The 26,768-nt window shown below is 42.7% G+C and overlaps 2 protein-coding genes across 5 annotated transcripts in view; one reads left to right on the top strand and one right to left on the bottom strand.

The window, feature by feature from the left end:
- The window catches only part of HKR1 (HKR1, GLI-Kruppel zinc finger family member), a 410,249-nt gene that overhangs the window by 313,643 nt on the left and 69,838 nt on the right, over window positions 1–26,768 (top strand). The gene's annotated exons all lie outside the window — the stretch shown is intronic.
- The window catches only part of ZNF585B (zinc finger protein 585B), a 20,301-nt gene continuing 1,955 nt past the window's right edge, over window positions 8,423–26,768 (bottom strand). The window contains exons 1-6 of one of the 4 annotated variants that reach the window (XM_025368050.1): window positions 21,278–21,322; window positions 17,980–18,116; window positions 17,902–17,911; window positions 14,252–14,378; window positions 13,569–13,661; window positions 8,423–10,842 (exon numbers count right to left, since the gene is read on the bottom strand). In XM_025368050.1, the coding sequence (XP_025223835.1) occupies window positions 8,825–10,842; window positions 13,569–13,661; window positions 14,252–14,285 (2,145 nt within the window). In that variant the 5' untranslated portion in view covers window positions 14,286–14,378; window positions 17,902–17,911; window positions 17,980–18,116; window positions 21,278–21,322 and the 3' untranslated portion in view covers window positions 8,423–8,824. Of the gene's footprint in view, window positions 10,843–13,568; window positions 13,662–14,251; window positions 14,379–17,901; window positions 18,117–21,259; window positions 21,548–26,768 lie in introns of those variants that run through there. The other 3 variants (XM_025368048.1, XM_025368047.1, XM_025368049.1) reach the window with 3 other exon arrangements.

Genomic DNA, 26,768 nt, shown 5'->3' with positions numbered 1-26,768 from the left:
AAAAAAAAAAAAAAAAAAAAAAAAGAAGATGACTTATCTTTTAGGGATTCATGTGGAAATATTTATGGGTGGAATAATATTAGCTTTAAAAACTTCACTGAGAAAAAAAAAAACTCCACTGAGAAGGGGTATATGGTATTGCAAAAGAAAATGTTGACAAATGTTAAAGCCGGGTGATAAGTAGACAGAATTCATTATAATGTTCTCTTCCATAGTATTTGTGTGAAAATTTCATGGTAAAATTTTAATTTAAAAATAAAGGAATTAAAAACATTTACAAGGAAACATCAAGAAGACAGCAGGTATGGTCATAGTGTTAGGGAAGCAGAAACCTAAGAGACCCAGAGTGACACCATTTTAAGTTCAGCTCCATCTTGAGACTAGCAAGGCACATTCACTGCAAGTCACAAATCATGGTCCTAACATGTTTACAGTGAAGGAAGCATCCCGGTAATGCCTGCAAGGACAAACTTCTAGAACAACAGAAAGTCCAGATGTCCAATACCCATAACAATAAATGCTTTCAAGATCATTATAGTTATACTTTGATGTACTTACACACTAAAATTTTAGGGATAGTTTTCTTTAAATCAACAGAATAATAAATTTTGTCATAATGTCAGGCCACCCACGCATAGGCACAGCTTATTTCAGTCTTTACATAGACAAGACCCCTATATAAGAAAAACTTAACGGATGTTCCTCCACTTGCTTTCTGAGGACACCCTACTCTGTTGTGGAATGGCTTTCAATAAAGTATCTCTTCTCACTGCACTCTACAACTCACCTGGAATTCTTTCCTGCATGAGATCAAGAACCCTCTTTTGGAGTTTGGACTGAGATCCTTTTATTTCCATAACAATAGTATTATACAAACACAGGCATACCTCAGGGATATTTAGGGTTTGGTTCTAGACCACTACAATAAAGCGAGTCACACAATTTGTTTGGTTTCCCAGTGTGAAGGGGCGGCCTGCCCGTCCACGCCTATGGGTGTTTCTCGTCAGGTGGGACAAGAGACTGAGAAAAGAAATAAGACACAGAGACAAAGTATAGAGAAAGAAAAGTGGGCCCAGGGGACTGGTGCTCAGCATCCAGAGGACCCGCAACGGGCACTGGTCTCTGAGTTCCCTCAGTATTTACTGATCATTATCTCTACCATCTCGGAGAGGGGGCTGTGGCAGGACAATACGATAATAGTGGGGAGAAGGTCAGCAGGAAGACATGTGAACAAAGGTCTCTGTGTCATAAATAAATTTTAAAAAAGATGTTGTGCCTTGATGTACAAGTACACAAACATCTGGGTGCATTAAAGAGCAGTATTGCCACTAGCACATCTCACCTCCAGCCTTAAGGCAGTTTTCTCCTATCTCAGTAAATAGAATATACAGTCGGGTTTTACACCAAGACATTCCATTGCCCAGGGAGGAACAGGAGACAGATGCCTTCCTCTATCTCAACTGCAAAGAGGCCTTCCTCTTTCACTAATCCTCCTCAGCACAGACCCTTTACGGGTGTTGGGCTGGGGGTGTCGGGCTGGGAGATGGTCAGGTCTTTCCCTTCCCAGGAGGCCATATCTCAGGCTATCACATGGGGAGAAATCTTGGACAATACCTGGCTTTCTGAGGCAGAGGTCCCTGTGGCCTTCAGCAGTGTATTGTGTCCCTGGGTACTTCCCACAGTGTATTGTGTCCCTGGGTACTTGAGATTAGAGAATGGTGATGACTTTTACCAAGCATACTGCCTTCAACCACTTTTTTAACAAAGCACATCCTGCATAGCCCTAAATCCATTAAACCTTGAGTCAACATGGCACACGTCTCTGTGAGCACAGGGTTGGGGCTTGGGTTATAGATTAACAGCATCTCGAGGCAGAATAGTTTTTCTTAGTACAGAACAAAATGGAGTCTCTTATGTCTACTTCTTTCTACATAGAAACAGTAACAGTCTGATCTCTCTCTCTTTTCCCCACTATGACCTAATAATCTGCCAAAGGCCCCACCTCTTAAGATTATCCCACTGGGGATTAGGCCTTAATATGAACTTTGAAGGGACACAGACATTTAGACCATATAAATGGACAACACTGCATTATAAACGGGCCCATTTTCCAGAGTATAATAGCACACACTGGGTTCTCAGGATTGGCGTTTATTACAGTCACAAACTTAATATAACTCAAATGCTTGTATTGATGTGGTGCTTACATTATCCTATTTCACAGATGGAAACAGAAAATACCAGCTTTTGTTTTAATAGCAATATCTTTTTTTTTTTTTTTTTTTTGAGACGGAGTCTCGCTCTGTTGTCCAGGCTGGAGTGCAGTGGCGCGATCTCGGCTCACTGCAAGCTCCGCCTCCCGGGTTCACGCCATTCTCTGCCTCAGCCTCCCAAGTAGCTGGGACTACAGGCGCCCGCCACCACACCCGGCTCATTTTTTGTATTTTTAGTAGAGATGGGGTTTCACCATGTTAGCCAGGATGGTCTCGATCTCCTGACCTCGTGATCCGCCCATCTCGGCCTCCCAAAGTGCTGGGACTATGCCCAGCCAGCAATATCTATTATTATAATAAATATTGAAATACCACCATAATAATTTCACTAAGGAAGTAATCTAACTGTGTTGATTTTGCAGAGGGAGAAAAACATTACCCCTAGAGCTGAGGCTATTGTGCTCACGCAAACTCCAATCTGAAGGTGGCAGAAACTAGAAGGAACAGGATTTCTTAGCATCAGAGTTAATATATTATTCATGGTATCTTAATAATTAAAGGCATGTAACAAATAGTGACAAAGATTGTGATATTAGTTATAAATTATGATAATTATAGTTAAAATCAATAATGGAATCAACATAATGGTAGAATTAAGTATTGTAGTTAGTAAGTGGTATGATATGGGGGACTGGGGAGTGCGGCAGGATAGGGTGGGGTAGGATATAACATAGATAAGAGTCATATGGGCACAGTAGCCTCATTGAACCTGAGGGTGGAGGGCTCAATTCATTCTGACATTAGGGCAAGTGTGCATGACAATCACGGCTTTCACCTGACTTTGGCCACAGGGTCAACATCTGCCACACTGCATCACATTCATTTTCCAATGAAGTGCCTGAGGCCCAGAACCCTCAGCCCTGCCACATTCCTCTTGCTCCCTAGGTTCCATATTTGCCAGTGGCTGCTCCAGTGAATGGGGTGGAGCATATGGCACTGATGATGGGGTACAGGATTGAAAGTATTAGGGTGGATGCCAATGGCAATAGATCTCTGCCTTTGGGTCCCTCACGACTGTCCCCCACCAACATGGTATGCCACTGTGACCAAGAGGAGGCTGAGTTGGGAGACCTTGTGGAATGCCGGGGAAGGATGTAGGCAGGATACTTGGGAGGAGGGTGGCAGGGTGGTTGGGCACTGCCCACACATGGAATTAGGGCTGGGGTATGCTGAAGCATGGGGAGGTGCATTAGATTTTGAATTAGAGGACCTGGAACTAATCCTACCACCTCCCCATGCATTTAGCCAATCTGTGTGGGGCATTTGGTCAATGTCAAAACTATTGTTATTATTCATTCATTTATTCATTCATTTGCTTGTTTATTCATTAACTCATTTAACGAGCTCGTACTGAGTGTCTGCTTTGTGCTGGCACCGTGTTGGGTGCCTTGGACACAGAAGAAACAAGACGGACCAAGTCCAGGTCTCATGAGGTCTAGTGGAAAGGTTGGATGAAAAAACAAAAAAAAGAAATATTTAATATCAAGTCAGATGGTGATGCCTGCAACACAAATATATACAAAATAATGCAGCAGCAAGTGACCCCAAAGGATGTATTACTTCAGATACAAATGGTGGGTGGATGCTTTTCAAAGATGGGGGAAGAAAGCACGATGCATGGGCACTGGGGAAGCAGAGTATGCCCAGAGAACACAGTTGGTGCAAAAGCCCAAAGCTGGAGAAAGCTTCCTGGATGCTAAAACAGCCAGAATTGGGATTCTTGACAAATAATAAAAATATTGACCACCTCCAACTGCAGGCTGTCCGAACCCTAAGACCTGTTATTATGGTTATAACTTCATACTATAAACATTAAATGTGATTATGTAAAAGTAGAAATAACTGAAATGTTACGTGAAAGTTTGATATATAAAATATAAAAACTATATAATCATACAATAGATACTATATATTATATAAAATGGGAACATTTTATTGTAGTAAGGTATAATAATAAATATTAGAATATGCTATAACATACTGTAAACACAATATATACTGTATAATGATATGTACACATAAAATTAAAATACATAAATCTATATTTTTATAATCTAATATCTAATAATTTTTCAAATGTCATTTAAATTATCATATAGTAAAATAAAACAGTACTTCTGAGGTTCATCCACGTTGCAGCCAGTGTCAGTAAATGACTTCTTTTCACGTTGGGGTAGTATTCAATTGTATAGATGTTTGATTAATCACCCACTGTTACATTTGGGTTGTTTACTAATTTTGGCAATTATACAGTTGCTGTGAAATTTGAGTACACACGTTTTTATATAAACAATTTTCCATTTATCTAGGGCAAATACCTAGGAGCGGGACTGGTGGGTCATATGATAAGTGTATGTTTAACAGCATAAGAGGCTGCCAAGGCCAGGCATGGTGGCTCACGCCTGTAATCCCAGCATGTTGGGAGGCTGAGGCAGGCAGATCACCTGAGACCGGGAGTTCCAGACCAGCCTGACCAACATGGAGAAACCCCTAACTAAACCTCTATTTAAAAAATACAAAATTAGCCGGGCGTGGTGGCACATGCCTGTAATCCCAGCTACTTGGGCGGCTGATGCAGGAGAATCATTTGAACTCGGGAGGTGGAGGTTGTGGGGAGCCAAGACCACACCATTGCACTTCAGCCTGTGCAACAAGAGCAAAACTTCATCTCAAAAAAAAAAAAAAAAAGCTGCCAAACTTTTTGCCCAAAGTGAATGTAACATTTTACATTTCTACCAACAATGCAGGAAATTTTCCATTGCTCTGCATTGTTACCAACTCAGTATTATGTCTTCATTGTTAGGCATGCTAAAAGGTGTGTACAGGTATCTCATGTGGTTTTCATTTTCATTTTCTTGATAATTAAAGATGTCAATCATCTTTTCATCACCTTGTTTCCCATTTCTATCTCATATAACAATATGGATGGATCTCAAATACATCACATTAAATGAAACAAGTCAAACTCAAAAGGAGAGATACATACACATATATACACAGAGACACACACAGGATGTCTCCATTTATACAACATGTGGAAAAGGCAAAATTATACAGACAGAAAATGGGCTTGTGATCAAGGGCTGGTGGTGGGGAAAGGGATGGACTAAAAAGTAATAGGAGGAAATGTAGGGAAGTGAGGGAACTCTTCTCTGTCTTGATTGTGGTATTGACTGCATGATGTAATTGTCAAAACTTTGAAAATTCTACACTGGGTGAATATTACTGTATGTAAATTATACCTCAATAAATATGACCTTAAAATATTACAGTCATGTTCACACAAAAACCTGCACACAAGTGTTTATAGCATCTTTATTCATAATCAACAAAACTTGGAAGCAACTAAAATGTCCTTCAGTAGGTGAATGGACAAATAAATCACAGTACATCCAGACAATAGCATATTATTCAATGCAAAAAAAAACACAAAAGGCTAGCAAGCCACGAAAAGACATGGAAGAAACTTAAATCCACATTACTACGTGAAACAAGTCCATCTGAAAAGGCTGCATACTGTATGATTCAGAGGCTAAATTATGGAGACAAAAGAAAATAGGCAGGGGTGTAGGGGTGTAGGCAAAACACAGGATTATTGGGACAGTAAAACTGCTCTTTATCCTTCTATCATAATGCATACATGTCATTATTCATCTGTCTCAACCCACAGAATGCACATCAAGACTGAACCCTAATTAAACCATGGACTTTGGCCGGTAGCGTCAATGTAGTTTCATTAATTGTAACAAAAGTACCACTCTGAAGGCGGATGCTGATGATGGGGGAGGCTATGTACACGTGAGGGTAGGGGATATGTGGGAAATCTCTGTACCTTCTGCCCCGTTTTGCTGTGAACCTAAAACTTCTCTAAAAACTAGTCTTTTATATAAATGGGTATACAAACACATATATATGTCAGTACTAAAATATTACATTACAATAAATATAAAGGACAAATAATTGAAAGTCATGTACAGGGAAATGTGTTTTCCTCCATATTTCCTGGAATTCATGAGGAGTGATACACTTAGGAGTAAGGTAAAATGGGAATAATGAAGGGGACCAGACTTGGTTCTAGGGTATGTTAAAAAGGAAGAGATGATCTCCAGGGACCCTCCTGAGGGTCAGCAGACATTGTCCTAAGTTGGGGATCATGGTGTATCACAAGATATCCAGAATTGCAGGAAGAATAGTGAAGCTTCAGACACAGTGCTGGATGAGGTGAAGGGAGGTAATGGGTCAGCAGACATTGGTCTAAGATGTTGAGCAGCATGTAATGGGCCATCAGATACTGTGAAGAAGTGAGGAAGCAGAGCTAATGATGGCTCAGTAGACATTGATCTAAGGTGAGGTAACGGGATGTGTCACCAAGCACTGCCCAACTAGGGCTTGGGAATTAAAGGGGCATTATGGCCCTGCCCCTTTGACTATGTTCTATCCTTTGGGCCCCATCTTCACCTCCCCATACTGCCCTTCCTAAAGGTGAAACCATCTCTGCAGAGCCCAAATATTTCCCACTTCCAGAATTGCCAATAGACTGACCCCAGACAAACCATTCTGCAAGTTCCAGAGGGGCCACCCAGCAACTGTGCATCCAATCAGATCATCTGCCAGCATCTGTAAGGCCACTGCTGCCTATCTAGGGCAAGATACCTAATATCCAATGAAGATCCACCCATGTCTGTTCTAGTTCCCTGCTATTGGCTTCAGGCACTCCTCTCGGTGCAGGATGAGCAGGTGTGTGGGTTGGGTTCTGCAGTAAGTGGGGCTTTGTCGAGTTGCAACTGAGACGGGGCAGAGCTGCGCATGCTGAGGAAGAATGAGCAGGGAGTCTTTTGCAATCACATTGGAGCTGTGGGATTCTGGAATCATGGCAGGGAATCCTGGAAGCAAGTATCCACATGGGATTTCCTGTACGTTTTCCCTTCTTTAGCATCAGACCAAACGTTTTACAAGGACTTTTTAGCTTTAGGGTTGAGAAGGGATATAGCCTAGTTACAGACTGGAGGTGAAAAAGCCTGGTGTGTTTTAGGCAAGTTGATTCTCCCTGTTAGCGCTTCTTATGCTGCAACACAGAAAAAAATCATACAGAAGTCACGCAAGAAGCACGGGTCAACTCTCCACAGGGGCATTTATGGAATGCCTGCTGTATGGCAGTCATGGGTCTAGACTCATAGTGGTGAACAAAAGGGAAATATTTTCTAGTGTAGAAGCCACAGAGAAATGAGCAAAATATACCAGGCAGTATGGTGGAAAGTGCTAGGGAGAAGAATAAAGGAGGAAGGGTAAGGGGCTGGAAATTTGGAGGTGTCATGGAAACAAAGACATGAGGGACAAGTCACAGATAAAATAAAGAATTGTGCTCTTTGCAATGGGCACTGCAAATACAAAGGCCCTCAGTCAGGAACTGAACTGATGTTTGAGGCACATGGTGGGCAAGGTCCTTGTGGGGTGCATGGGATGAACATGGACACAAGTACACAGTGAACATATGGTGGGGTTAGTTTTCATGAGTTATTGATTTCATATGATTTATGATTTATCTCATATCTCACATAAAGTAAGATTGATTTCATGAGTTATCAACTTATGAAAGTCACATCATTATGGAAAGTAAACTGCTGGGCTTCAACTCAGCAACAAGTAAATTAAAAAAAAAAAAAAAGAAAGGCAACTCAGTGGGAAGAATTGTAATAGCAGAAGGAAGAATTTAAGTTGTCCCAGATGACCTGAAAATTCTAACCTCAGAGGCTTTCTTGAGGGTGGCGGGAGTGTACAAAACACTGTGCTGGGTCGGGTGCGGTGGCTCACGTCTGTAATCCCAGCACTTTGGGAGGCCGAAGCAGGTGGATCATGAGGTCAGGAGTTCGAGATCAGCCCGGCCAGCATGGTGAAACCCCCGTCTCTACTAAAAATACAAAAGTTAGCTGGGCGTGGTGGCACATGCAATCCCAGCTACTCGGGAGGTACACTCTGAGGTCTGTGTCTGAAAACATAGGGAGTTTGTCTTATTGCAGTATCTCTTGCTTGACAGAAATACTCAGTGGGGAACTGGATATGCACAACTGTGTTGGATTCAAAAGAAGAATGAGAAAATACCCACAATTCTGCTAGACAGTGTGTTCTGGAACAAACAACTTACAGAAGGATTCATCACTATCATATATATTGTCTTACCATTCAAACTCTTGGCACTATACCTAATCCACAGTAAATAGGATTATCATTCCCATAATATGATCTTTCTTATGAAGAATTTGGTAACAGTGTTCTATTGTCGTTTTCATGAGAAGGCTTTTCCTATTCACCAAAGTGACTCGGTTCCTTGTCAGTATGAATAATGCCCCAAGGTTTACTGGGGATAGTGACAATGTAGGAAGGGTCCCTCGCTTCATTCAGTGCCTTCTCAGGGGCCCTCTCCAGAACAGCCATGTGTGACATTCTGATGTGGCTGTTTCTATTTACAATAATATACATATTTTTCTGCTGCATGCATGCAACAGTATACAATCAGACCCAACCCTCAGTGGGGTTTTCTCACACTGTTTCTCTCAAGTGTGGCTGCTCTGATGGACACTGAACACTGATTTCTGAACGAAGCCTTTCCCACAGATGCCACACTTGTAGGGTTTGTCTCCAGTGTGTGTTGTCTGATGTTTATTCAAATTTGACCTGTTGCTGAAGGCCTTCCCACACTCAGCACACACGTAAGGCTTCTCTCCGGTGTGAATTCGTTGATGCACTTGGAGCTGTGATTTTTTAGTGAAAGACTTCCCACAGTCACTGCACTCGTACGGTTTCTCTCCAGTATGAATTCTATGATGTGTAATCAACTCTGACTTCTGTCGAAAGGTCTTCCCACATTCAGAACAGATGTAGGGCTTTTCTCCCGTATGAGTTTTCTGGTGCTTACTGAGATTTGACCTGCCACTAAAGGCCTTCCCACACTCGGCACACACATAGGGTTTCTCTCCTGTGTGAACTGGCTGATGCACCAGGAGCTGAGACTTAGAGGTAAAGGACTTCCCACAGTCACTGCATTCATAAGGTTTCTCTCCAGTATGAATTCTTTGATGAGTAATAAAGTTTGACTTGCGGATGAAAGCTCTTCCACACTCGGTGCATACATAGGGTTTCTCTCCTGTATGAATTTTCTGATGAACAATGAGTATTGATTTCTGGTTGAAAGCTTTCCCACATTCGTGGCATTCATACTGTCTCTCTCCAGTATGAATTTTCTGGTGTATATTAAGATTTGACTTCTGAGTGAAGGCTTTTCCACAAGTACTGCATTCATAAGGCTTCTCCCCAGTATGGATTCTCTGATGTGTAATCAAGTCTGACCGCTGGGTGAAGGCCTTTCCACATTTGGAACATATATAAGATTTCTCTCCTGTGTGAGTTTTCTGATGTGTAATGAGATTTGACCGGTTGGTGAATGCCTTCCCACATTTATTGCATACATAGGGTTTTTCTCCTGTGTGAATTCGTTTATGAACATGGAGTTGTGACTTGGAAGTAAACAATTTCCCACAGTGACCACATTTATAAGGTTTCTCTCCAGTATGAATTATTTGATGTGTAACCAAGTGTGACTTTCGGATGAAGGCCAGTCCACATTTCATGCATACATATGATTTTTCTCCTGTATGAATTCTCTGATGCACTGTGAGTGTTGACTTCTGAGTGAAGGCTTTTCCACAGTCACTGCATTCATACGGTTTCTCTCCAGTGTGAATTCTCTGATGAATAATCAACTCTGACCTGTAGGTAAAGGCCTTCCCACACTCAGTACATATGGAAGATTTCTCTCTACTTTGAACTTTTTCATGTGTAATGAGGTTGGAATTATTGCTGAAGACCTTCCCATATTCGGTACATATATAGGGCTTCACTCTCGTGTGAACGCGTTGATGTACCTGAAGTTGTGACTTGGAAATGAAGGATTTGCCACAGTTACTGCACTCATATGGTTTTTCACCAGTATGAATTCTTCGGTGTGCAATCAATTGTGTTTTCTGGATGAAGGCCTGTCCGCATACAATACAGATATAGGATCTCTCGCCTGTGTGGATTTTCTGATGCATCTTGAGTGTGGACTTTTGTGTGAACGCTTTGCCACAGTCAGTGCATTCATGGTGTCTCTCTCCAGTATGAATTTTCTCATGTATACTGAGATCTGAGTTATAAGGGAAGCCTTTCCCACATTCACTACATTCATGTAGTTTTTCTCCGGTATGAATTCTCTGATGCCTGAAAAGAGACGATACTTGAAAAAAGGATTTTCCACATTCATTGCACTTATAGGGCTTCTCTCTCATATGGGTTTTCTGATGTGTACTGAATTCTGGCTTCTGTACAAAAGCCCTCCCACATTCAATACATACATAGAGTGTTTCTCCTGTAGGAACTTTCAGATGTACCTTGAACTGTGAGTTCCACGTGAAGCCCTTTCCAAATTCGGCGCATCCATAGGATTTTTCCCTAGGATAAATTTTTTGATCTTGAGAGAAGGCTGGTTTATAACCAATGATTTTTCTATGTTGATTATGGTCCCATAATTTCTCTCCTGTTGGAGTACATTCACAGTAAGTATAGAAAGACATTTTACCATATTTAGTACTCTTCTTAACATTCTTAGAAGCATCATTTCTATAATGAATGTGTAAATCTAAATTATGCTTCAAGCCATTTCCAAATGAGTCACATTGATAGGGTTTTTACGGGGATGTAATATGTTTGGGTTCACACGAATTGTTCTTCTGATAGCCTTATATTCATAATGCCTATTTGTAGTCAATATTTTCTTGATTAAAGCAACATCACTTAGATATTTCTTTTCTTTTTTTTTTTTTTGAGACGGAGTCTCGCTGTGTCGCCCAGGCTGGAGTGCAGTGGCCCGATCTCCACTCACTACAAGCTCCGCCTCCTGGGTTCACGCCATTCTCCTGCCTCAGCCTCCCATGTAGCTGGGACTACAGGCGCCCGCCACCGCGCTCGGCTAATTTTTTGTATTTTTAGTAGAGACGGGATTTCACGGTGTTAGCCATGATGGTCTCAATCTCCTGACCTCATGATCCTCCCGTCTTGGCCTCCTAAAGTGCTGGGATTACAGGTGTGAGCCACCGCGCCCGGCCTAGATATTTATTTTCTTTTCTGATAATACTGTATCTGGTTATCAATCTGTCACAGTTATTCTAGAATGAAATACAATCTCACATCATCTCTGTCATCATCTTCCCTTGCATTGTGGAAAGAAATCTTTTTTTTTCCAGAGATTCTCTGGAAAAAAGGTTTGGAATCCAAATGCCCCTTTTCAAGGGATAGTAAGTCACTTTTTGCTCATAGAGCAGGTAGCAGAGGCTAGAGGGGAAGGTAAAAATGGCTCATCCAGATTGAACACAGAGAAGAGGGTAAGTGTGGGTAATTGGATGAGGAGGGTGACACTACTTATGGTGAAACATTCTGGGGAACAATTCAGCAGTTAAAAGAAATAAACTAGACGAACAGATAACGCCATGAATAGACATGGAAAAAGTAAGGCAAAAAACATGATATATAGCATAATAAGATTTATATAAACTAATGATCCATACCCCTAATTCACTTTAAATTTTACAACATGCACGAATTAAAAAATGCTTCCATTATACAAAACAGTGGCTTCTGGTGGGAAGGGAGATGGGTGAGGGGAAAGAGAGAATAGGAGATTTTATCACAAAAATAAGAGAGAATCTTTACCCACATTCATGGTCATAGTGTCCTAAACTAAAGACAATGATTAAACTCAGACCTCATCGGGTGAAATATAAAAATAAAGCATGACAAAAACAAATAAGCCCGGGCACGGTGGATCACGCCTGTAATCCCAGCACTTTGGGAGGCTGAGGTGGGCAGATCACCTGAGGTTGGGAGTTTGAGACCAGCCTGACCAACACGGAGAAACCCTGTCTCTACTAAAAATACAATGTTAGCTGGGCATGGTGGCTCATACCTATAATCCCAGCTACTCGGGAGGCTGAGGCAGGAGAATCACTTGAACCCGGGAGGCAGAGGTTGCGGTGAGCTGAGATCACGCCATTGCACTCTAGTCTGGGCAACAAGACTGAAACTCCGTCTCAAAAATAAATACATAAAAAATACAAAAATTAGCCAGCCATGGTGGCACGCACCTGTAATCCCAGCTGCTTGGGAGGCTGAGGCAAGAGAATCATTTGAACCTGGGAGGTGGAGGTTGCATGAGCCAAGATTGCACCACTGCACTGCAGCCTGGGCAACAGAGTGAGACTCCGTCTCAAACAAACAAACAAACAAACGAACAAAAAAAGCCAACCAGGCAGAGAGACCCTAACAGTGTGGAATCGCTCAAACATCAGAAGGAAATGTGAGAAAGGGTGATTAATCATGTCATGTCAAACACAGCAGAGAGGTATTCCCAAAGATTAAGTGACAATGATTCCCAAGTCATCAGCTGGATGAAAGGCCTGAAAGACTGGGAAGATACAAGAAATCTCATGGCCATTCCTATAGCGAAAATAGTTAGAAAGCCTGATTGGAAATAAAGTTCTTTTTTTTTTTTTTTTTTTCTTTTTTAGATTGAGTCTTGCTTTGTCACCTAGGCTGGAGTGCAGTGGCATGATCTTGGCTCACTACAACCTCCACTTCCCGGATTCAAGTGATTCTTGCGCCTCAGCCTCCCAAGTAACTGGGATGCAGGCATGCACCACCACACCCAGCTAATTTTTGTATTTTTAGTAGAGATGGGGTTTTGCCATGTTGTCCAGGCGGGTTTCAAACTACTGACCTCAAGAGATACATCCACCAAGGCCTCCCAAAGTGCTGGGATTTCAGGCATGAGCAACCACACCTGGCCCAGAGATAAAGTTCTGAGGCATCTTACGGTGAGAAAGACAGAAATAAAAGGGGTGTAGCAGGAGTGGGAGTGTGTGACACAGAGTAATTTTGAAAGAAAGCAGATCCAGGAATGCCTGGATGTAAACAAGAGACTCTAGGACAATATGGAAGGTAGGGAAAAAAAGAATGTTACAGAAAAGGAACATAATGAAGATATATCTTTAATGAGGCTGACTGGCACATGACTTATAATCAACAAGGAAGGTCATCCAGGTAGAAGGCATTTAGTGATCTGAGAGGCATCAAGCAATACAAAAAATTCAGAGCCTTCCTGAAGAGTGGTCATAACAGCACTTCACAGGTTCCAGTGTTTTTCAAGACAGCTGAGATTTCCTCCCGTCTCCCATCTAACCTGAGTCACACTCACCTCACGTCACTTACCTGGGCAGCTCTGACGTGGCCTTTCACCCTGCAGTGCCCATGGTTCCTTTCCTTGCTCCAACATGACCACCTCTGGTTTAGGAACTTGATACCCTGTTCATGGGAAATGATAGAGGTCTGGGTCCAGCTAATTATGTTTCAGAGCCCAGCCAATACAGTCTTATTGTTCAATGACAGTTTGTTCTTTTTTTTTTTTTTTTTTTTAGACGGAGTCTCACTCTGTGGCCCAGGTTGGAGTGCAGTGGCCAGATCTCAGCTCATTGCAAGCTCCGCCTCCCGGGTTCACGCCATTCTCCTGCCTCAGCCTCCCGAGTAGCTGGGACTACAGGCGCCCGCCACCTCGCCCGGCTAGTTTTTTGTATTTTTTAGTAGAGACGGGGTTTCACCGTGTCAGCCAGGATGGTCTCGATCTCCTGACCTCGTGATCCGCCCGTCTCAGGCTCCCAAAGTGCTGGGAATACAGGCTTGAGCCACCGCGCCCGGCCGACAGTTTGTTCTTTAGGAAAGTAACCAGATATCTCTGAGAACAGAGTAATATTCTGAGTACCCTAAACAAACCGAGAACCCTGGAGGAAAAAAGGACAAAACCATCACCTATTCGAGATGCCAACAGCATTCATCAACTGAGAATGAGAACACTCTCAGTGAGGCCTCCTTTCAGACACAAAGGTGACTGTGCTTACCTACTGACAGCAGGTGGCTGTAGGTCTCCAGCATCACATCCCGGTACAGGTTTCTCTGAGAAAGGTCCAGGTGCTGCCATTCCTCTCTGCTGAAATTGATAGCCACATCCCTGAAGGACACTGATCCCTGTAAGGGCACATTCCTGTTCAATGTGCATAGTCAGCTTTGCAGGGTGTAGTGACTATATTTTGGGATTATGGAATGTGGGTTTCATTATTTTTAATTTATTTCCTTTTTTTTTTTTTGAGACATAGTCTTGCTCTGTCACCCAGGCTGGAGTGCAGTGGTGCAATCTTGGCTCACTGCAACCTCCGCCTCCCAGGTTCAAGCGATTCTCCTGCATCAGCCTCCCGAGTAGCTGGGATTACAGGCGCGCACCACCACGCCCAGCTAATTTTTGTTATTTTTAGTAGAGACGGGGTTTCACCATGTTGGCCGGGATGGTCTCGATCTCCTGACCTTGTGACCTCGTGATCCGCCCACCTTGACCTCCCAAAGTGCTGGGATTATAGGCGTGAGCCACCATGCCTGGCCTTTTTTTTTTTTTTTCTCCCCTTGACATGGAGTTTCGCTCTTTTTGCCCAGGCTGGAGTGCAATGGAGTGATCTTTGCTCACTGCAACCTCTGCCTCCCAGGTTCAAGCAATTCTCCTGCATCAGTCTCCCAAGGAGCTGGGATTACAGGCATGTGCCACCATACCCGGCTAATTTTTGTATTTTTAGTAGAGACTGGGTTTCACCATGTTGGCCAGACTGGTCTCAATCTTCTGACCTTGTGATCCTCCCACCTCGGCTTCCCAAAGTGCTGGGATTACAAGCATGAGCCACCGTGCCTGGCCAATTTACTTCCTTTTAAAAAACCTGCCTCTCATTTCCCAAATAGCTTATTATGAAAAATTTTAAACATTCAGAAAATTAGAAAGAATTGTACAGTAAAAACCTATACATCTACTACTTAGCTCTACATTTAACACCTTACTCTACTTGCTTCATCACGCATTGATCCATCTTACTTTTTTTTTTTATGTATTTCAGGGTAAATTGTAGTCATCACTACACTTCTCTTAAGCACCACAAAATGCAAATCATTAACTGGGGTGTAACATTTGTTAATCTGATAAGGTAAAATTTAGTACAACACAATTAAATGCAACAATCTTTATTGTGCCATTTGACCTTCTGACAAATGTATACACCTGAGTAATACGAAATTTCTAAGAAATTATATTTTACATAGGTCACATATTAAGTATCCAGTTTTAGCCGGGTGCAGTGGCTCACACTTGTAATCCAAGCAAGAATGTCAGAGGGGGCCGGACACGGTGGCTCATGCCTGTAATCCCAGCACTTTAGGAGTTCAAGGTGGGTGGATCACCTGAGGTTTGGCATTTGAGACCAGCCTGGCCAACATGGTGAAACGCCATCTCTATTAAAAATACAAAAAATTAGCCAGGTTGGTGGCACGTGCCTGTAGTCCCAGCTACTTGGGAGACTGAGGTGGGAGAATCCCTTGAACCCAGGAGGTGGAGTTTGCAGTGAGCTGAGATCATGCCACAGCACTCCAGCCTGGGTGATAGAGCAAGACTGTCTCAAAAAAAAAAAATCTAGTTTTACATAATTTGTGGAACACAGAAATCTAACAAAGAATTCCAGCTATTTGTGGTGTTCTACAGTCAGTCAATTATTCATTTTTCAAAACTGGCCATTGAAATAGGCTGTCTTGACCAGGCCCAGTGGCTCATGCCTGTAATCCCATCACTTTGGGAGGCCGAGGCGGGTGGATCACGAGGTCAGGCGTTCGAGATGAGCCTGGCTAACACGATATTTTGTATATGTATTATATTTTGTATTTTAATAATAAAAGTCAGCTAGAGAAAGGAAAATGCTTTAAAGAAAATCAAAAGGAAGAGAACATATATTTATTATTTATTAAGTGGAAGTGAATCATCATGAAAGTCTTTGCCCTTATGGTCTTCAGGTTAAGGAGGCAGAGGAAGAGGAGGAAGAGGAGAGTCTGACCTTGCTGTTTTGGGTGGCAAAAGGGGAAGAGGTGAAGGTGGAAGGGAGGGCAGGAGAGGGAGGCACACTCAGTGTAATTTTACTGAAAAAAAAAATCTGTGTTACAAATGGGCCCACACAGTTCAAACCCATGTGGTTCAAAGGTCAACTGTAATTCACATTCTCTCATGTGAATTGTGCAGTGGGTCTTGTCAATGATCTTCCAGTCATAACTACTCCAAAATATTCCAAATGCTTTGGAATAATCTTTCTTTAGGAGTATTTTTTTTAAACTTTTTATTTTGAAATAATTATAGATTCACAGGGAATTACAAAATGATACAGAGGGTCCCCCTGTGAATTTCAGTTTATTGTAGTACATGATTCTTTTTATTCATTGCTGGATTCAGTATGCTGATATTTTGTTGAGGATGTTTGCATCTAAAATTATGAAAGATACTGATCTATAGTGTTCTTTTTTTTGTGCTTTGGTTTTGATGTCACAGTAATACTGGCTGTACAAAGTTAGTTCGGAAGTGGTCTTCCTTTTTTATTTTCTGGAAGAGTTTGTGTAAAAATGACACTAGTTCTTCTTCCTCTTCTTCTTTTTTTTTTTTTTTTTTTTTTTGAAACAGAGTTTTGCTTTTGTTGCCCAGGCTGGAGTGCAACAGCGCAATCTTGGCTTACCGCAACCTCCGCCTCCCGGGGTAATAGTTACTTCTATGTCTAAGATTCAATCATGAGTGAATATTATATAAAATCATGCAAACAGGGCTGGGTGTGGTGGCTCATGCCTGTAATCCCAGCACTTTGGGAGGCTGAGGCAGGCGGATCACCTGAGATCATGAGTTCAAGACCAGTCCGATCAACATGGAGAAACCCTGTCTCTAGTAAAAACACAAAATTAGCCGGTTGAGGTGGCGCATGCCTGTAGTCCTAGCTACTCGAGAAGCTGAGGCAGGAGAATCACTTGAACTCAGGAGGCGGAGGTTGCAGTGAGCCGAGATCGTACCATTGTACTCCAGCCTGGGCAACAAGAGCAAAACTCTGCTTTAAAAAAAAAAAAAAAAAAAAAAAAAAGGAAACAAACTAGAGTTTTTAAAAATGAAAACATTATGTTAAAATGTGGAGAGTGGTAATGAGAAGCTCAACAGAAGGGCTGGAAGGCGAAAGGTGTCAAAGTTACCCAGAATGGATAGCAGGAAATAAATAGCAGAAAATGGTAGAGAAAAGAAATGGAGAAGCAACATCTGAAAAACAAGTTTCAGAAAGAAAATAGAGAAAACATTTGTGTTTGAGGAGGTGGTTTAGGAAGAAATGAAAAAATGCTTTCGAAATATCAAACAAAAGTCACTTATAACGAGGAATTCTATTTGCAGCCAAAACATCAATATAGTGTGATGACAAAATAAACAACAGTTTTCCTTGACAGTCCACCTCTCCACTGTTATACAGGCGGCCTCCAGAGATAGAGACATTACCCACGTGTTGTTCATTCTTGACAGGAAGACCAAGTTTTCTTTCAGGAGCACCAAGTCTAGAGTCCAGCTGGTTCCTAAGGCCTATCTGCCTCTGCCCTAAGGCTCTGGTGACAGATTAGAGCTATCTACTCTCGGACTGAAATTCCACCCCCTGGGACTCCTCCTCCTCACCTCATAGGAGCTGCCCTGATCCTCTGGAGCCAGGGCTGAGGATTTCTGGGGTGAGGTCCAACTAGCTGGCATGGCCACACTGGATCTCAACCCTTTTTCTCTAGGGTGCCTGAAGTTTAGTGGTCATCTGTGAACTCAGCAGAGCTGCTCTGAAGAGGTGGGCTGCAGTCTGGAGGAAGGTCTGGCTCAGAGACTCCCCAGAGACACCCAAGAACCTAGAAAAACAATGTCCACATAGTCATTCAACATTCACCACATAAACACTTCCTGGATACATCAAGGTGCAGGTCCCTGTGCTAGAAACCAGAGCAGTGGTTCCCAAACATACGTGTGCATTCAAGTCACCTGGAGGGCTTGTTAAAACATAGTTTAAAATTCTCAGCTTCACCCCTTCGATGGGTCTAAGGTAGGACGTAAGAATTTTATTTTCTAATAAGTGCCCAGGAAATGCTGATGCTGCTGGTACAAGAACCACACTTTCAGAACTGTGGAGAACAGTGCTGAAACATGGGAAAAGCCATGAAATTTAGAGTAACGTTACTGAGGATTTGAACTGCAGCTGTTCCACTTTTCACCAATGAGAATAGAAAGAAGTTACTCAGATTTTGTTTCAGAAATAAGGATGAAAATGCCTGTGTCACAGTTACTAAGATTAAATGAGATGATGTTTTTAAAGTACTCAATGCCTCCCTGCCATGCAAGAATCATGCAATAAATATCAGCAATTACCATGCACTATATTAAAACTTAATACAGAAAACCATGTAATCAAAACAAGTAAGATAATATATCAGACAATATTGATCTATATACGAAATGAAAATGATACGTGACTGAGAGTGCACATGGCATTCATTGTATACATATCCCTAATTGGTGCACGCAATTGGCCATGCACCTGGAATAAAACAAACTAGATCTCCACCTCACACTATTTTTTTTTTTTAAAGATGGAGTCTCGCTCTGTGGCCAGGCTGGAGTGCAGTGACATGACCTCAGCTCACTGCAACCTCTGCCTCTGGAGTTCAAGCAATTTCTTTCTTCAGCCTCCTGAGTAGCTGGGACTAGGTGCATGCCACTACGCCCAGCTAATTTTTTTGTATTTTTAGTAGAGACAGGGTTTCACCATGTTGGCCAGGATGATCTCGATCTCCTGACCTTGTGATCTGCCTGCCTCGGCCTCCCAAAGAGCTGGGATTACAGGCGTGAGCCACCGTGCCCAACCCACTTCACACTATTAAGTAGACAAATTCCAGCAGCACTAAACATTTAAATACATGCATTTTTTTTTTTTTTTTTTTGAAGCGGAGTCTCGCTCTGTGCAGTGCACTGGAGTGCAGTGGCCGGATCTCAGCTCACTGCAAGCTCCGCCTCCCGGGTTCACGCCATTCTCCTGCCTCAGCCTCCCGTGTAGCTGGGACTACAGGCGCCCGCCACCTCAACCGGCTAGTTTTTTTTCGTATTTTTTAGTAGAGACGGGGTTTCACCGTGTTAGTCAGGATGGTCTCGATCTCCTGACCTCGTGATCCACCCCTCTCGGCCTCCCAAAGTGCTGGGGATTACAGGCTTGAGCCACCGCGCCCGGCCAAATACATGCATTTTTTAAAACCCCTAAGGATGTTAAAATAATTTTCAGACTATACATTTGTATAGCATTGTGGTAGGATGATAGGGATCTTATTACACATGACAGGAAACCCAGAAGTTATAATAGAAAAAAAAACCAGATATTTCTGATTATATGTTTCCTAATTATGTTAAAATAAACCATTAAATTTGACATATATATAAAAATTTTTTTCAATATGTGACCATAGGTTGCTTGTAACGTTAACTCTAGCAATCACTAAGCAGAAAAGGCCAGAAAAAAAGAGACTGGAAAAGGTATGAAAATTCAGAGAAAAGGAAGCAAATGGCAATTAACAAAAAGATACCAACTTAACTAAAAGAAAAACACATCAGAACAATTAGAGAGAAATTTTCCTTAGAATCATGAAAGCTTTAAAAAAGTTAATAGACCAGGTGTGATGGCGAGCGCTTGTAATCCCAGCTACTCAAGGCTACTCAAGGCTAAGACAGGAGAATAGCTTGAGCCTGGGAGGCAGAGGTTGCAGTAAGCGGAGATCAGGGCATTGCACTCCAGCCCGGGCGACAGAGCAAGACTCTGTCTCAAAAAAAAAAAAAAAAAAAAGTAACAACATCCACTGTTGGAAAGCATTTAGGCAAATTTCTTTTATAAATTATTGGTTAAGGCTTGAATTGCTATAATGTCTTTTGAGCTATTTAGTCATATCTATTATTTTTATTTTTATTTTTTTGAGATGGAGTTTCACTCTTGTCGCCCCAGCTGCAGTGCAATGGCATGCGTGATCTTGGCTCACTGCAACCTTCACCTCCCAGGTTCAAATGATTCTCCTGCCTCAGCCTCCCGAGTAGTTGGGATTACAGGCGCCCACCACACACCGGGCTAATTTTTGTATTTTTGGTAAAGGCGGGGTTTTACCATGATGGCCAGGCTGGTCTCGAACTCCTGACCTCAGGTGATCTGCCCACCTCGCCACCCAAAGTGCTGGGATTACAAGCCTGAGCCACCAGGCCGGCCAGTCATATCTGTTATTAGCAATACACTCAACTGGTGCCAATAATGTAGTTTTAAATATATAAAGCAGAAACTGACAGAAAGAAGAAAGGACAGGTGGACAAATAACTTTTCCAGTGTGAGTAGTTTACTTTCCTCAACAAAATAATCTGTGAGGAGCTACATAATACATATAACATGGGATTAACATCTATAACAATACAGATTAGAGAACATATTACACTGTTTTCATGTAATAGATGTGACATTTATGAAAAATGAGGAAGAACTAGGCCATAAAGCAATTGTTCAACTGAAGCATCACCCACAGACACTAATTGAAACATAAAGCGCACTTCTAAATGGCGCATGGGTCAAAGAAAAACAATTACTGGAAAAAAATTTTAAACACTTAGATTTGAACAATAGGAAACTGCTACACATCAAAACTTGTTCACCTTTATATTACAGGCTGAAACTGAAAGAACTGAACTTTTAACTCGGGTCAGAAAGCAAGCTGATCACAGTCCTCACCGATCACCATAGCTGATCCTACAGGCTCTCAGTCACTGACCACAGACTCCCCTCACTGACTCCTAAACACCAATCACTGATCCCAAAGAGCCCCTGTCACAGACACCATCAACCCGAGAAATCCCTGTCACAGACACCATCAACGGACGTCACAGACCCCCATCACCGAGCCCCGAAACCACCATCACTAATTCCACAGACAACTCCTCTATTACTGACTTCACAGAATTCCTAATCGCAACCAACCAAAATCATCACAGAGACCTCTTGGCAATAAAACGTGAAAATACTCCTGACACCAGCGGCGAACTAGCCTTCGGGGACCACTTCCACTTCCGGTCCGACTTCTAGCACTTCCCCTCGTGGACTGTTTATATTGCGCATGCTCTAAATTAACTTGGAAGCAATTTCCGCCCACAGTCAACAGGGCGCAGACACATCTTTAGAGACATCGTGCAGTTTCCGTAATCGGAGCTATCGGGCAGAGAATATAACCGCGCCCTTATGGTGTTTATTCGTGTGGGCCGCCATCTTGGATGCGTATCGATTCCGTACAGTGGAGGAGTCCGCCTCCTGCAGGGTTGACTAGAGTTAGGCAAGGATTTTCACGTAGAATGCAAGACTGTTACCATAGTTTGGCCACGCTTATACCCAAGAAGAAGACGTTCCTGAAGATAGGATCTGGAGCTTTATTTATTTATGTATTTATTTAATTTTTTTAATACGGAGTCTTGCCTAGGCTGGAGTGCACTGGCGCCATCTCGGCTCACTGCAACCTCTGCCTCCCAGGTTCAAGCGATTCTCCTGCCTCCGCCTCCCGAGTAGCTGGGATTACAGGCAAGCGCCACTACACCCAGCTAATTTTTTGTGTTTGTAGTAGAGACGTGGTTTCACCATGTTGGTCAGGCTGGTCTCGAACTCCTGCCCTCAAATGATCCGCCCACCTCGGCCTCCCAAAGTGCTGGGATTATAGGCGTGAGCCACCGCGTCCGGCTGTTATATTTATAATAGCTAAGTTACCCCTTGGTTAGGGCACACTGCAGAAAACAATGATTCACTAGAAGAAACCATGGGGGAACAAGGAAGCCAGGGATCCTGAGAGAAATAAGGAAGATAAGAGGAGGCATTAGGATCGTACAATCTATTTTTTGGAGACACCACTCAGGAGAAGGGTGGATTGGGATCCCAGTTCACTCCTGGGTGAAACCACTAGGCAAGAGGGAGTTATGTCACAATAGATAGTATCCTGCAGGAAGGGAGGTACAATTTTTAATAGTTGAAAACACATTAGGAAATAGGTTAGAAGTTGGGTTAGTACAATCCTCTCCTAGGAGATACCATAGAAGAGGGGTTAGAAATCTAAGCATCCCCTTTGAAATGGCTGGTAGGAGGCTTTGGGAGGTACAGATATTTTAATCCCCTTAATCTCCATCAGCATCCACCCTAGCTACCTCAAGCATGGCTACAGCAGGCAGCAACAATAAAAATAATAATAGTCTTGGCCGGACGCGTGGTTCATGCCTGTAATCCCAACACTTTGGGAGGCCGAGGCAGGTGGATCATCTCAGTGGGGAGATCGAGACCATCCTAGCCAACATGGTGAAACCCTGTCTCTACTGAAAATACAAAAATTAGCTGGGTGTGGTGGCACATGCCTGTAGTCCCAGCTACTTTGGAGGCTGAGGCAGTAGAATCACTTGAACCCGGGAGGTGGAGGTTGCAGGGAGCTGAGATCGAGCCACAGCACTCCAGCCTGGTGACAGAGGGAGACTCCAAAGAGCTGGGATTATAGGCGTGAGCCACCGTGCCTGGCCAGGGAGTTTTTTTGTTTTTGTTTTTGTTTTAATTGCAAAGAGATGTTGAATTTTGTCAAATGCTTTTTCTGTTTCTATTGAGATGACCATATGATTTTTGTCCTTCATTCTGTTAATGTGATGTATTGCATGTATTAATTTGCATATGTTAAACCATCTTTGCTTCCCTGGGATAAATCCCACTTGATCATCATGTATATAATCTTTTTGACGTGCTATCGGATTTGGTTTGCTAGTATTTTGTTGAGGATTTTTGCATCTGTGTTTATCAGAGATCTTGGCCTGAAGTTTTCTCTTTCTTCTGTCCTTGTCTGGTTTTAGTATGAGGGTGGTGCTGGCCTCACAGAATCAGTTTGGAAAAATTCCTTCCCCTTCAATTTTTTTGGATTAGTTTGAGAAATATTGGAATTTGTTCTCCCTTAAAAGTTTGGTAGAATCACATCCAAGAAGGGGATGATTGGAACCTCTAATTTTCAGGCAAACTGGACAGTTGTTGGTAATCAGGTGACTTAGTAGTTGTCATTGGCATCTGAAGAGGTGGGCAGTCTTGTGGGACTGAGCAATTAACCTGTAAGGTCTGTGCTGACTCAGGTTAGTGTCAGACTTGAATTCAATTGTAGGACACCCAGGCAGGGAGGGTTGGAGAAGGGGTGTCAGAAAAATTCCACATATTTTGTGTTAGAAATGAAACATTCTGGAAGTATTGAGTGTTGTGAGAGTATATTTTTAAAAACCAGTTTGTTTTTCCTATGCAACTGTGTAAAAAGACATATCAAGTCTCACTCCCCCCGCCACCCCAGTCACTATAGGTTACCACTATAGGTATTGTTTCCGGTTCACATTTCCAATACTTCTTTTTTCCTATCTTTTCTTTTTTTAGTGCATATAAACAAATGCTTATATCTAATCTGATTTCCTTTTCTTTTTTTAGACAAACTATATGTTATACTGTTCTATACTTTCCATTTTTTTATATATTCTAGAATTAATGTCATTCTGTAAAGATGACTTTTTTTTTTTCTGCTATGTGTGTACCGGCTGCATAAAACTTTATGATGTGACTGTGGTGATTTGAGCTGCTACCGTTATCAAATACTAAGCATCTATGTGGACCTTCCTCCCTCCCTGCCTCTCTCTCTCTCTCTCTCTTTCTTTCTTTGACGGAGTTTTGCTCCAGGCTGGAGTGCAGTGGTTCGATCTTGGCTCACTGCAACCTCTGCCTCCCAGGTTCAAGCGATTCTCCTGCCTTAGCCTCCTGAGTAGCTGGGATGACAGGCGCGTGCCACCACGCCCAACGAATTCTTTGTATTTTTAGTAGAGACGGGGTTTCATCATGTTTGCCAGGTTGGTCTTGAACTCCTGACCTCAAGTGATCCACCCATCTCGGCCTACCAAAGTGCTGGGATTACAGGCGTGAGCCACCGCGCCTGGCTGTGGATGTTTACTTCTATATTTCCCATCATCCTCCCTTGGTCTGTCTCTCTGACCACACACAAACAGTACACTGTTTTAAGTATAGAGGCGCGGTGGCTCAACCCTGTAATCCCAGCACTTTGGGAGGCCGAGGCGGGTGGATCACGAGGTCAGGAGATCGAGACCATCCTGGCTAACATGGTGAAACCCCGTCTCTACTAAAAAAATACAAAAAACTAGCCGGGCGTGGTGGCGGGCGCCTGTAGTCCCAGCTACTCGGAGGCTGAGGCAGGAGAATGGCGTAAACCCGGGAGGCGGAGCTTGCAGTGAGCCGAGATCGCGCCACTGCACTCCAGCCTGGGTGACACAGCGAGACTCCGTCTCAAAAAAAAAAAAAAAAAAAAGTATAGAGGCTTTATCATGTACCTCATATAACCTCATGAGGTTATACGTACGTAACTTCAAGTCTACTTTCTGTCTCTATGAATACACCTATTGTAGGCACCTCATATAAGTGGATTCATACAATATTTGTCCTTTTGGTCTGGCTTATGTCACTTCGCATAGTGTTGAAAAAGAAAAGAAACTTTTTATCTGAGGAATGCAAGCCCTCTTTACATGATCAGGCCCAGAGAGGGGTTGGGATGACACAGCTGTTGTGGTGGCTCATGCCTGTAATCCCAGCACTTTGGGAGGCCACGGTGGGAGGATTACTTGAGGCCAGGAGTTTGAGTAGACTGGGCAACATAGCTAAACCCCCTCTCTATAATTTTTTTTTTCCAATTAGCCAGGTGTAGTGGTGCACACCGATAGTCCCAGCTACTCAGAAGGCCTAAGCGTAAGGATGCTTAACTCTGGGAGTTTGACGCTGCAGTGAGCCATGATCATACCTCTGCATTCCAGCCTGGGTGACAGAGCAAGACCTTGTCTCTTAAAAAAAAAAAAACAGGCTGGGTGCGGTGGCTCACATCTGTAATTCCAGCACTTTGCGAGGCCAAGGCAGGCAGATCACTTGAGGTCAGGAGTTCAAGACCAGCCTGGCCAACATGGTGAAACCCTGTCTCTACTTAAAAAAAAAAAAAAAAATTAGCCAAGTGTGGTGGTGGTTGCCTGTAATCTCAGCTACTAGGGAGGCTGAGGCAGGAGAATCACTTGAACCCAGGAGGCAGGAGTTGCAGTGAGCCAAGATCGCACCACTGCACTCCGACTTGGGCAACAGAGGGAGACCCCGACTCAAATAAAGGAGGCTCTGGACAATCTGCTTTTTTCATTTTTCCAAGTTGGAGAAGCTGCCTGCATTCTTCAGCTCATGGGCTCCCTTCATCTTTACACCCAATAATGGCTGGTCGTGTCTTTCTCACAGCGCACAATTCCTACACTGACTTTTATGCCTTCTTCCTCATTTCAGACCCCATGTGATTACACTGGGTCTAACTGGACAATCCAGTATAATCCCCCTATGTTAAGGTCAGCTGAGTAGCAACTTTAATTCTACCTGTTAATTTAATTCCCCTTGCCATGTAACATAGTACATTCACAAGTCCCAGGAACTGGCATGTGGGTATTTTGGGGGGAGCATTATCCTGCCTACTTTAGATGTTGAGGTCATTCAAGAGGAAAATGATAGTTTTGTTAACATGTGATGTTAGAACCACTGAATTTTCATCTGGAAAATAATAACTTTGAACATTACCTCATATACACAAAAACTAACTTCAAGTGGCTGATGGACCAAAAATAAAAACTAAAACTATACAACCCTTAGAATAAAACTTAGGAGAAATTCTTTACAACACTAGGGGAGACAAAGATTCTTAGAAAGACCAGAAAGCATGAAGCACATTTTAAAGGTGAGAAATTGGATTTCATCAAAAGTAAAAACTGCTTTTTGAAAGACATCATGAAGAAACTAAGGGTTGGGCACAGTGGCTCACACCTATAATAACACAGCGAGACCCCCATCTCCACAAAACACAAGAAAGTTAGTTGGGTGTGGTGGTGCACACCTGCAGTCCCAGCTACTCAGGAGGATCTACTAAACCCAGGAGGTCAAGGCTGTGGTGAGCTGTGTTCACGCCACTGCACTCCAGACTAGGCAACAGAGCAACACCCTGTCTCAAAAAAAAAAAAGAAAAAAAAACCCCAAAAACTGAGAAGGTAAGCCCCAGGCAGGGAGAGAATATTTGCAATTTGCAATATATATATTTGGCAAATGACTTTTACCCAAACATATAAAGAACTGTTACAACTCAATAATAAGACAACCAATTTTAAAATAATATTTATTATTATTATTATTACTATTTTTTGAGATGGAGTTTTGCTCTTGTTGCTGTGGCTGAAGTGCAACAGTGTGATCTCGGCTTACAGCAACCTCTGCCTCCCCGGTTCAAGTGATTCTCCTGCAGGGATTACAGGCATGCACCGCCACACCCGGCCAATTTTGTATTTTTTTTTTTTTTTTTTTTTTTTGAGACGGAGTCTCGCTCTGTCGCCCAGGCTGGAGTGCAGTGGCCGGATCTCAGCTC

Source organism: Theropithecus gelada, chromosome 19 (genome assembly GCF_003255815.1).
Source record: "Theropithecus gelada isolate Dixy chromosome 19, Tgel_1.0, whole genome shotgun sequence".
Classification (NCBI taxonomy): domain Eukaryota; kingdom Metazoa; phylum Chordata; class Mammalia; order Primates; family Cercopithecidae; genus Theropithecus; species Theropithecus gelada.
Note: the sequence above shows the minus strand (reverse complement) of the source record. Positions and strands in the feature narration are given on the sequence as shown.